The 13,709-nt window shown below is 36.2% G+C and overlaps 1 protein-coding gene across 1 annotated transcript; it reads left to right on the top strand.

Moving 5' to 3' along the window:
- The first annotated feature begins 3,990 nt into the window (after positions 1 to 3,990).
- LOC110920093 (tetraketide alpha-pyrone reductase 1) lies at positions 3,991 to 12,595 on the top strand. The gene is made up of 6 exons (XM_022164329.2): positions 3,991 to 4,108; positions 11,290 to 11,522; positions 11,637 to 11,828; positions 11,894 to 12,059; positions 12,141 to 12,327; positions 12,448 to 12,595. Exons 1-6 carry the CDS (start codon positions 3,991 to 3,993, stop codon positions 12,593 to 12,595), a joined length of 1,044 nt encoding a protein of 347 aa, XP_022020021.2.
- The last annotated feature ends 1,114 nt before the right edge of the window (positions 12,596 to 13,709 follow it).

Raw genomic sequence — 13,709 nt, 5'->3', positions numbered from 1 at the left:
ACCTACTTGTAAGACGGATAGAATAAACAATGGTGGGCATAACCATGCCTATGACCATGTTTATTTAACCATTATCCAAATTCAAATTGTTCGACCAAACACGGCCAACAATGACGCAAGTATCCAACATTGTTCAACCAAACGTGGCCAACAATGCCAAGCAACAAGGTAACCGCAAAGGACGTACGGTTACTTGAGAGCTAATTGGAAGAACATGAACACCCCACAAAAGGGATCATCATTACATGTCCAATTACTGCTGAAAACCACTCTCTTCTTAATTCACCACCTCAGAGGTTGGTTCGAAGTTTGTGCACATCTTCAACCACCATCTCAGAGGTTGGTTTGAAGTTTGTGGACACCTCCAGCAAGATCTCAAAGGTTGGTTCGACACACCAACAGGTGGCACCCAACCCTGATGAGATCAGACACACGTAGCCCATGTTACAATATCAAAACCCTAGGCTAAGAATTTCGCATCAGACAAAACTTTTTCACCGGTACGGAAGAGGCGTCGCATGACTCTTCCGGATCTCCAGCTTGATTTACGAAGAGCAAAGACCATCTACATGGCCTAGACTCTTCTCCAGACTCCAAACTACCTTCTAGACACCATAGTCCAGTACTCCTCCCACATGCAACTTGCATATGGCAGCAACACTAGACTAGGGGGACTTGAAGGGGTATGGTCCTAGATCTCGCGTTCAGCACGACCACGAGTGACCATCACCCTTATCAAAACCCCCACTAGCTAACAACTTACCCGTGTCTGTGTGGGAACGCGCGAACACGGTGGTTGAATCCAATCTGCCCAATGATGGAGGAGGACTTACCTGGAATATGAGAACGGTATAGTAATGCGGCATGGCACCGCATCTGGTGTATGAAAACGGAAGTACTCACAGCGATGCGGCCTAGCACCGCATCCAGTGAACACTTCTATCAATACAAGGGAGCTGGATAATAGCAACAGTCACCACAGACGACGATGCGGCTTGGCATCGCATCTCGCGTATTTCTTGATCAAAGAATGAGACGCGGGAACATCTAGAGTTACCGCAAGTAGCGATGCGGCCCACACCGCATCCTATGCACTCAGCAAGTGGGACTGACACCACAGAGCAAGTAGCACCAATGACAGCCGCATGTCAGGTCTACGTAAGCAACATGCTGACATGGCTTCACCTCCACAACCGACAGGCCTGACACACCTGCAAAGGTGCAGCATGTCGTCAGTCTATCCGTCCACCTCCTCCTTCACTCCTCGGCTATAAATACGAACCCCAAACCAGGTTTGAGGTATCTCTTCACAACTCTCTCACTACTATCATACTATCATACTTTGCTTCCTAAGCAGATCACTGATTCTCACGCCGGAGAGTGGTAACAAGGAGCACCCCCACCCCATCCTCCTTGTTACGAGTCACGGTTTGTTTCCTTGTGCAGGAGATCAACCAGCGGACGATCTAGCCAGCGAGACTCGAGAGAAAGGGATTAACGCTTCTTGACGAGACTAGTGTGTTAACCCCGCCCGGTTAACCATTGTTTCATCAACCAGGAAGGTCTTGCTTCAATTTCTGTGTCCATACATCCCAAACCTGTAAAAAAAATAACATGTTCAAGATCATATCAAAATAAAATAGTACTTGTAAAGGTATAGAAATGATCTAGATTGTATATAATTAATTACAGTCATAACCAAGTATTTGTAATTTTGACATTTCTAAAGAAAAATATTGACATTTAGAAATTGAAAGGTTACCTTCTTCATTTCTTCTGGAGATGAATATTGTTTATGATTTTTATTTTCTTAACAGCTCCAATTATCATTGAAAAATCCTAGCGCGCTACTGGAAAACAGAATATAGGAGCAAACAAAAGGGAAAAATAAAGACCCAGAGGCAACAATTACACATGGCATTGAATAGGGGACCAACTCCAAGTAGTCCAGCAAATGGACCAGTGTTTTTGTTGATGGGAATCAATGTATCAAAATAATAGCGGAGTGTTTTATATAATTTATCAAAAGCCGATTATATAAATTTGATTTATTGATCCGATTAATAAATATTCCCAATCAGAATCAAGGTTATACGCGTATAAACAAATAAAAGGAATAAACAACCATAGAGGGTTTAGTAATCAACCTTTGACGACTACACCGGAAATGTAACACGCAGGTTACAACGAATCAGATGTTTCTCAGATCACTTTCTCTCTCTCTCATATCACAAAAATGAGATCCCTCTCTCCTTGCTCACTTACCGGAAATCAGATGTTTCTCAGATCTATCTCTTTGCTACCACGGAACCCTAGGTGGTGGTGGTCGGGTAGAGATCGGTGATGGTGGTGGTGTGGGGCAGAGGTGGGCGACGGTGTTGGTGGTGGTGGCGTTGGTGTTGGTGGCGGCGGGGTTTTTTGGTGGTGTGGGCAGAGGTGGGTGACGGTGGAGGGTAGGTCCGACGATGGTTTTTTTTACTGGTGTTGGTGGTGGTGGCGTTGGGGTTGGTGGCGGAACCCTAGGTGGTGGTGGGTAGAGGTGGGTGATGTCGGTGGTGGTGGTGGTGGGTAGAGGAGGTGTTTGCTTAAATGGTTTGTTGGTTTTCTTACGAGTTTGCCGGTGATGCAATCAGATCTGTCTCTCTCTCCCTCTCTCCTATCACAAAATTCTGATCTCTCTCTTGCTCACTTACTGGTGGTGCAAGTGGTGCCGATGAGTTTCTAAATTTTTTGTTTCATATCACATATTTGTAGTTTACTCTGTTGAGGGTGTTTTGGCATTTATTATTTTACTACAAAAGTGCTTATAAGGGGCGATGATGATGAATGCCAAGTAGTCTGAGTGAATCGGTGGCTGAGATATACCAAATCTTGGCGGGGCAATTTTCCGGCGGTGGATACATTAGATGTCGCCCGTGATTATTGCAGCCATGGAGGTTTTATCCTTTTTTCTACCGGTTCTTTTTACAGATATGAGCCTCATTTAAAAAAATATTTCCATTTTTTTCTTGATTACTCACAGATCCGAGTCTACTTGGCCCTGTTGCTTTATATTGTTTTTGATCTATTCAGTTGACATTTTTTAATCTATTGTGTTTGTATTTCATGGGCATGTAGCAACATTTGCAACAAACTCTAATGACTTGTGCAGTAAACCCGAAATCGGGTCGGATTTCGAGTTTTGATACTAAACGGGTCGGGTTTCAAGATCCATAGATGGTTTTGATTTTTGTTGTTGGCGTAAAAAAAATGTATGGCGCAAGAAAAAATTTGGCGTAAAAAAAAAATTGGCGTAAAAAAAAGTTTAAATCGGGCGTAAAAAAAATTTAAAACCGGGGCGTAAAAAAAGTTTTTTTTTAACCCGGGTCGTAAAATAAAGTTTAAAAATGGGGTGTAACAAAGTTTAGAATCGGGGCGTAAAAAAATTTAAAAAACGGGGCGTAAAAAAAGTTTAAAATTGGGGAGTAAATAAGTTTAAAACCGGGGCGTAAAAAAAGTTTAAAACCAGGGAGTAAAAATCTGCTTTGTAAAAAAATCTATTAAAACTTTGTTTTTTATAACAAAAAATCTGATTTGTAAAATATTAAATAAGACAAAAACATTTTATAAGACAAAAAAATATGATTTGTAAAATATTAATAACCAAATAAGACAAAAATAGCAATTTGACCAAATTACCCTTATAACAATAAAATATTAATAACATAATAAGACAAAAAGAATTTTAGCATGTGCTATACTTTTAATCTCAACCATTCAACACAAAATATCAATAGTGGAAAAGTGGTTACTACGTTTCTCATAACTGGGGTGGTTTTCATTTTAACTCATCCCTATATATAGTATAATATAACATGACATTATATAATATGATATGATATAAGACAACATAATATAACATATAATATAATATAATATTTATTTGACCCCACCAAATAAATTTCTACAGTCGCCACTACAACAACGAACCCTCAAGTTTCAGACAAGAGAATGGGTGGTGAAGGGAAGGTGGTTTGTGTTACAGGTGCTTCGGGGTACATTGCTTCATGGCTCGTTAAACTGTTGCTTGATCGTGGCTACACCGTTCATGCTACCGTCCGATCCATTGGTCACTCTCTCCCTCTTTCTTTTTTTTTTATTTTAAACTGTTTTGATTTCTAGTTTAATCTTTTAATTTTAAACTGTTTTGATTTCTAGTCATATCGACTGACTCCCAACTTGGGATTGATATGGGTTTGTTATAAAATGTATGGTTACAGCAGTCAACATGTTTAAAAAAAAAATTACGCATGAGGGATTATATGATGCTTAATTTTTTGACTTGTTCAAGAACGGTGTTGACTTGAAAAGCAACAACTTTGACCTCAAAGGTCACGGGTCAAAATGGGGTTTTCAGAATGTGTCAAGGGGAGGGGGTAGTCACTAGTGACCATTTTTCCATCACTCACAATATCCAATCATGTTCCGCCATGTCAGTAACCATTTTTCCATCACTCACAACCTTTTTAGTGGGGGTGATCATCACTCACCACCACCCCCAACAATTTACCCCCAACCAACAATTACACTCACAAAACAAAACCATCAAGCGTTGAAAATATCACGAAAATTGAATCCATGGAAAATATAACGCGTTAACATTTGTTGTGGGGGTGGGAATTGTTCATGTATAACGCGTGATGGTTACTTCCGTGATAAAATAACGGCATGGCCCCGTGTGGCCTTAGACTTATGTTGACATTAATGTAAGACAATATTTCTGAAGTAAAAACAGAGTTCCAAATTCAAAAGATGATTCAAATGGGTTCCAGAGAAAGATGGATTATTTATTTAATTATGTTTATGTTTGTTGGGTTTTATTAAATAGGTTTTTCTGGTTTGCTATAATTAATTTTTTAATTGGTGTTTTGGGTCTTAGGTTTGTGTTTAGTTTAGTAGAAATAGATAGTTAGGGTTATTGTAATTTGTGTGTGTTCTTTGATAAATATAAAAGAGTCGTGGAAGCAGAGCCGGCTCAAAATATTGAAGGCCCAAAGTAAATAGAAAAATTGAGGCCCTTTTCATAAAAAATAAAAGAAAAAAATGTTTTAGATCCAGTTATTCATATATTATCTCTGTCTATACATAATTATAGATCATAAATCTCAATATCAATAATCCTAAATCTAAGATCACCTGCATATAATATGTTTTTTTTTAGAATTTGAGGCCCTATGAAAGTGGTGACCCAAAGCACTTGCCTATGTGGAAGGGTTTTTCCACAAAACCAATTGTTTGTGTGAATCTAGGCCTGATTTTCCAACAATTAATAGACTCAAGTGAACTCATAAGCAAGTTATTTGGCCCAAATCAACTCCACAATGAAAATATTGTAATGCTACGTTATTTGAGAAGTAATATCACAAGAGTTGCAAAGGAAATACTTAGGATTTCTTAGTGATTTTCATTGTTGCAGACCATCACTGTATGTATTTTGATTGACAGTTAAGTGGCGCCAAATCAGCCAAAACATCGTTTGATGACACACCAGTTGATGATAACTGTCACCACTAAACCGTGCAAACACTAATCCTATGATTACATAATATGTGCGTTATCAACTATAGAGTACTAATACTTACTTACAAATATACTACTAAATATAAGTCAAAGTTTGTGTAATTAATCTTAACATCTAACTCCTGCATTACCTTTTTCTTTCTGTTTAATTTCTTTTAAAATATGTTATTTAAATTGTCAGAAAATGGTAATCAGGTTTATGGATAACTTTTCAACATCTAGAATTACAAGAAACCCTAGATTTTAGTGAAATCTGAGAATGATCAGCTGAGCGAACATGTATTACAAGAAACCCTAAAACACAACTACTGGAAGAATCTCTGAAACAGAAACAATTACAAAAATATAGAGTATCATCGACACAACGATCCCTATAATGATCTAACAAGAAACCCTAATAGTATCACGAACGAAACATGTGAATCAACTAGAGAGAATCGATATTGTATGAATGAAGACTCTGGAACTCTCTCGATGACTGACTGAATGAAAACCCACACTTCAGGTCTGTTGTCTCGTAGCGTTTTATACACGGCCTTCAAAGGCCTCCAGTCTTTAACACACGGACAGGCATAACCCATCAGCAAGCCCATCATCAGCCCTCATTAGCTCCAGCCCATTAGCATTATCTAGTTATGATGTCTTCTGTGCAAGCCCAGCCCACTAGTAAGCAGCCCATGAACACATCAACTCTCTTATTAACATATATCTGCACAAAACAAATAAATAAGATAACCATTTTCATTGTTATAACCATTTGAATTGTTGTATTTTCAACATCCCCCCTCAATTCAAATGGTAAACAAGCTAGCCACACATACTTTCTCACTACAAACTTGTGTTCATTAACACATAATCTTTGTTAAAGGCTTGAGTTTTAAGATTAACCCATATTTTTTTTTCCAAAAACCTTGACACCAGTTACATTTTTTTCCACTCATTAAACCCAGGTTTACGTATTTAACACAAACACAACCAAAGTCTAGTAGTTAAAGAGAAAATAGACCAAGAATCTTCTTAAAATCAGTATCAATCTATTGTTAGAAATATCAATCTATTGTTAGAAAAAACACCCCTAAAACATGAATATTGGTTGCAACTTCAACAAACAAACCTGAACAATCTCAAGATACAATAACATCGCTTCGAATATGACTGGCTCAAAAAACTAATAAAACTTTATCTAACATCAATCATAAGCAAATTTAAGACTTAAATTTTTCTTTAACAAAAACTCAGAACTTCAAAAGCAACCCTTACGAAGTTTCCAAACCATATTTAACATTACACACTAATTTGTAAAAAAAAAAGTTTAACTTTCTTTAAGACATCTGTAACATTTGAAATTGCTTTGATTTTCTTCAAAAAAACACACTTAAGGAGCAACTTTCTAACAACGAGAAACTAATACCAATTTGCCTTCTTTTCAACAGTCAATTTTGATTCACAACCAAAAAACCAGGTGTCAACAGAGACCATATAAGTATTTTCTAACCAAGAAAGCAAACAAAATTAGTAACTTTATTCTGAGAAAAAATGAATCACTCGATTCAATAACCATATGAAAAACATATCTCATTAAACCAAACAGTCACAAGACTATAAAGCCATAACATCTGATATTTATTTTTTTAATCACATGACTCATGAAACGATACCAGAAACGTAAACATCACAGCCAAAAACAACTTTGATTGAAATAATATCACTTGACTCTCCAATAAAAAACATCTCACATAAGAGAAAACAACAAGGCTCTTAAAACGATCAAGAACACTCTTGAAAACATAACAGGTTAAAAAACACTTGAACCACATGGTTCAACTAACCATAGAACAACATTTTAGAAAATAGAACACACGGATAAAACAAACCATCATGATACGGGTCAAACAAACCATCATGATCCAGGTCAAACAAACCATCATGATACGATTTGATAAACAAAAACCAATCAAGATACCGTCAAATTCATGAACCACATAGCCCAACGACCAGAGAAATATGTCCGATAAATATGAGAACCACATGACTCTAACGGACAACAATTTCACTGCCAAAACATATTTTTAACTGAACAACAAATCATGCAATCCCACGCCACTCACACGAGGACTAAGGAAACTAAGCATGAAAAACAAAATGTACTAAACAAAGTTCAGATACAAAAAAAATGTCACACTCTAAAACAAACATGTCCTTTTAAGAACGCAATACAATTCAAGATTCACAATCAAACACACAAACAATCTCTACAAATCATATCAAAATATAACTAAATTCATGTCAACACATTCCAAGAATTTTATAGTTTCACTTCCCATATTTTTCCTTATAACAGAAAAACATATACTTGAATAATGGACTTTAAATCCACATTCAACTGAAACATATGCCACGAGGCAAATATAACACAAAACCATAAGATTGCATAACAAATCAAATATACATCTCACGACACATAAAGTCACATGACTTTAAAAATTCAGCACCATATGTGAAAGGCAATAGATGTGAAGAACTTAAAGACTAATTTGATTTGATCAAAAACTTTTACAACTTCACAACAAATACAGAATCACAAGATTCTATAGTACTATCAGAAACATATCTGATAAGAGCCAGAGTCACAAAACTCTAATTAGCTCAAAACCAATATCTTGAAAACTTGAATTACATAATTCAAAAACAAGACATAAAATTGAGAATCACATGACTCCCCACCAGACAACAAAGTTACAGCCAAAAACACTTCTGATCCACACAAAATCACACGATTTTAGACCAGAAATCAATATCTCTTACACAAGAGAAAACACAAGACTGTAATCAACATTCAAGAACAATCTTGATAACAAAACTGATTAGAAACACGAACCACGTGGTTCGACTAATCATACAATATGACTTATGGACCACACCTGAAAAACGTTTAACAGTGTTGAAGACGAATGTTTATCATATAATTCAAAACAAATCTATTAAAACGAGATCACATGCTCTAAGACAAAAACACACAACACAGCTTATACAAACAATTTCTCATCAAGACATACCAAGACAATGAGAAGATAATATCATAATTCATACAGACAATCTTCTACACTGAAGATAAAATATAAAACAATGTTCTCCTTAAGGAAATACCAAGTCAACAAGAAGACGTGCAAATGCATATATGTAATTAGAACAAACAAAAACATCAAACAAGATCCAAACATCAAACAGACCTGAACTGTTCAAAAATACACAAAACTCTCAACAAACAACTTGCAGTTATTCTATTAGATTATCAACATGATGATCTATGTTCACTAATACACGTTCTAACAGATAAACGAACACACATGTTCAAATCCTAGAACAAATTAGAGAGAAACAGCTTAGACAAGAATGGGAGACTCAATTTTAGATCCTATACTTTTTACATTTAGAAAAATAACTTTTCTTAGGCTACAACCACCAAGAAAAAAATTGAAAAAAACACACTTTTTTTCCTTCAAAACATATTTAAAACTTTTAACCAGTTTACCATTTTACGCAACAAAGCATTAACCTTTTATTTTTCAGAAAAGCATCTATATGGAGTGTGCCATTTCAAAAGATTTCACGTACAAAGTCAAAGATCATTATTATTGAAAAGGTGACTTAAAATTTTATAGATCTTTACAAGAAAACATAAACTACAGACAGCTATGAGAACAACAAACTCTAAGACAAGTGACGAATGATATGAATCATTTCTTCAACAATCACAAAGAGTTACAAACCTTTTACAAACAAAGAAACACTTAACATTTAGATTTAGCTTCTATGACAATTTAATCATAAAAACTAGAATCACAATCACAACAAGTGCAACAAATAAAATGCAACATAGAACTACAGGGTGTGTCTCTCCCTGTTATCAATACCGGCCCCCCTAACCCGGCCAAACCATGCCTATTACAGTTATAATCATGAAAATAAGGACAAGGGATAAATGAAACGATCTCACCTTGAGGAGCGCCCTAACCAGGGTATCTTCTTACCATACCACGAACCATAACCTTCATTTAGGGTTACCAGTTCACAATGAAGAACACAAAAATATTTTCAGCAGCTGAAAAAATCCAAGATTTTACGAAAAAAAAAAACTTTTGATTCTTTTTTATTCACCAATATCCCACAAATCTTGAATAAACAGATCTTGAAGAATCATTTTTTGCCTTTGATGATCAAAAAACAAAAAAATCAAGATAAACTGAGAGATCAATACACAACCTAGAATGTTAAAAACAAGTTTAATCAAAGAACCAAAATTATATACATCATATTTCAGATGCAGGAATGCCAAATAGCAACAAATATCGTGACAATAGAAGTTAAACAATATTTAGAAAAAGAAATCCTTATAGAGCCTTCCAACAACTAGTTAGGTATAGAAAGACTTACAGTGCAATCGTGGAATACAGACTATGAAAAGATCAAGAAAATGCAATACCGAAGGCGTATCCTTCGGAACAAATGCAAGCTGCAACAGACCCGTGTATGAATATACTACTCTTGAGACACCAGCAAATTGAGTAACATGATATGATATATTCATAGAGTATTTGCAACCATCACCACTGTTGTCTTCTTTCACAACTGCAACTTGTTACAGCTTCACATAGAGTTCTAATTTATTCAAGATCTGGTGTATTTGGTTTTCTTGTTCGAGATTGATTTTGTTGTTCTTCTATTGGGTTTTCCCTTCAGATTAGGGTTTTTTCGTGACAAACAGAACCCTAAGATCTTGTTATCTTTCTCATAACTTTGGTATAAGGATCTTGAATAATCTACCTTCAACAGCCCCTATTTTTAGGGTTTCATGAACACAAATCCGGTTGAAATCGATATTTCCTTTCAGACATACTTTTGATAGACCCCAATACTCATATTCAACGGAAGCAACCCAAGAGCACCTCGCAATAGCAGCTTTGAATGTCAAGACCTGACAATCACCGTGAAGCGCTTCTCAAATCAGCAAACCCTAGGTTCACCACGATTCCAAGAAACCCTAACCTTCCACGTAATCGATGTCACTGATCAACAAAATCCCCAAATCTCAGAAACCCTAATTTTCGGAATCTCAAGAAACAATCAGCGGAAGCAAACAACAAACCAGAGCATCTAAGATGGCTCTGATACCATGTCAGAAAATGGTAATCAGGTTTATGGATAACTTTTCAACATCTAGAATTACAAGAAACCCTAGATTTTAGTGAAATCTGAGAATGATCAGCTGAGCGAACATGTATTACAAGAAACCCTAAAACACAACTACTGGAAGAATCTCTGAAACAGAAACAATTACAAAAATATAGAGTATCATCGACACAACGATCCCTATAATGATCTAACAAGAAACCCTAATAGTATCACGAACGAAACATGTGAATCAACTAGAGAGAATCGATATTGTATGAATGAAGACTCTGGAACTCTCTCGATGACTGACTGAATGAAAACCCACACTTCAGGTCTGTTGTCTCGTAGCGTTTTATACACGGCCTTCAAAGGCCTCCAGTCTTTAACACACGGACAGGCATAACCCATCAGCAAGCCCATCATCAGCCCTCATTAGCTCCAGCCCATTAGCATTATCTAGTTATGATGTCTTCTGTGCAAGCCCAGCCCACTAGTAAGCAGCCCATGAACACATCAACTCTCTTATTAACATATATCTGCACAAAACAAATAAATAAGATAACCATTTTCATTGTTATAACCATTTGAATTGTTGTATTTTCAACATAAATAACGTTGCAGATGATCCGAAAAAGACAGAACATTTGCTTGCTCTTGATGGAGCAAAAGAAAGACTATCTTTGTTTGAAGCTAACTTGAGTGTAGAAGGCTCTTTTGATTCTGCAGTTAATGGCTGTGTTTGTGTCTTTCATACAGCATCGCCTGTTACGTTCTCAGTTGATGATCCAAAGGTCAACTTTTCATTTTTTTCTTTTAGTTCTACAGAAATTGGAATAAATTATTCCTAAAAACTTATTGCAAAAAGCTTTTCTTTTTTCTTTTTTCTTTTTTTCGTTTTCCATCAGGTACAATTGATAGATCCTGCAGTTAAGGGGACACTTAGTGTTCTTAAATCAGCTGCAAAAGTTCAATCTCTCAAGAGAGTGGTGTTGACATCTTCAATGGCTGCGGTAGTGATTCGCTCTGGACAACCAGAGCATGGTTTTGTGATGGATGAAACCTGGTTTTCAGATCCGTCAGTTTGTGAGCAAAAAGAGGTAAAAGTTTCATCGCAAATCCGCTTCAAAAGAAAGCAACTAATTGAGCTTTTTGTAAACTTCAGTTGTGGTATCATCTTTCAAAGACCCTGGCTGAGGATGCTGCTGTTAAGTTTGCAAAAGATAATGGCTTGGATTTGGTGGCTATTAATCCTGGATTTGTGATCGGTCCCATCTTACAGCCAACTCTCAACCTTACCTCTGAGGCCATTATGGGGTTGATAAAGAACGGTAACTGTTGTATACAGGTGATGTTGATACGCATGAATTAAAGTTTATATTGTGTAAGTGGTTTGATTCATATGTATCCAGGAAAAGAAGTGTTTTCAGACGGAATTTATAGACTTGTTGATGTGAGAGATGTTGCTACGGCACATATTTTAGCTTTTGAGAACCCGGAAGCTAATGGTAGATACTGCATGGTTGGCGAAGTGGTTCGATCTCTTGAGATCATGAAGACTATGAATAAGCTATACCCGAGTTTTGGCCAATCTGAAAGGTAACACATAAACAACATGACCATAAAAATATAAACATCCCTTGATCCATTTTGCCTTCTTTGGAAGCTAGATTTCCTTGTTCTGGATACTCATAATCTAGATTACCTAAATGTTGACAGGTATAAGGACAGCGAGTGTGTTGAACCTCTACCTTACAGTGTATCAAGGGCAAAAGTGGAAAGTCTAGGTGTTAATTTTACACCAATGGAGGTAAGCATCAAGGATACTGTTGAAAGCCTCAAGAAGAAGAACTTGTTAAGCTTCTAGAACACCAGATGATGTGCATGTATGGATTTGGTTAAAGACCATGATGGGTTTCCTCACCAGATTCTTTTTTATTGGTCTTCAGTTTTTTCATAGTTATCCATGAACACTAGAGTGAAATTTCATTTAGATCAATGCTTTTGGGGTTCTTTTTTACTTTTGTTTCTATCTATGGTTCATGGTGCGAATTTATGAAAATCCATACATTCATATATACCAGGTTTGTTATCTTGAAAAGTGCCCTCTTTATTTGTGTTCGATACTATATGTGGCAAAATTTGGTATAGGGATGGAAATGGGATGGTGGGAATACGAGTTCTATACCGACTGTAAAAGTGTGTTCCATACCTAGTCCAATACTTATTAGTATTTGTCGGGTATTGGATATACTCGTTAATTTGTTGAAAATTACTCAGTGGGATTCCTCAATCTAGTTCTGACTATTATAATTTTCATAGAATTATATTATCCAAGGAAATCTCTATCTCTATAACTAATAAATAAAAATGACGTGTCCTTCATATAATTATATTATCCGAGGAAATCTCTATCTCAATAACTAATAAATAAAAATAACGTGTCCGTTGTAGGCCTTCTCAACTTGTGTTTTCCGTCTCTTTCCTATTAAATAAGAATATTAAAATAACATATTTGTAAATCTTTACTTTAAATTTAAGGAAAATTGGTATTTAATAAACCAATCTTTATCCAGTTGTTAAATAATAATCCAACCTACAGAATTGATATATAATAATCCTACATTTTAACTTGTTGGCTCTGAACGAACTTCTCTTAACAAAAGTTAACAGAGGTTATGTTTTTGATGATGTGGCTAATGGGTGACGACTAAGCATAACTTATGTGGAAATAACACTACCTGGTCTTGAAATTACCATTTTAACCCCAACCCTTAAAAATCAGCTTCTTCGATCGCATAAACCCTAGAACACCCGATTCAAACAAGATGCCTTCTTCATATTCTTCAAACACGTCTCAATCGCATAAACCTAGGATTTTTAGTGTTGATTTGGAAGGCAATGTGTACTGCCATCATTACCGGCTGGCTGTCAGGAGGGTTGCAGGGCCTCGTAGTTCTAGAGCAGGACATGAGTTTTAT

Source organism: Helianthus annuus, chromosome 16 (genome assembly GCF_002127325.2).
Source record: "Helianthus annuus cultivar XRQ/B chromosome 16, HanXRQr2.0-SUNRISE, whole genome shotgun sequence".
Classification (NCBI taxonomy): domain Eukaryota; kingdom Viridiplantae; phylum Streptophyta; class Magnoliopsida; order Asterales; family Asteraceae; genus Helianthus; species Helianthus annuus.
Note: the sequence above shows the minus strand (reverse complement) of the source record. Positions and strands in the feature narration are given on the sequence as shown.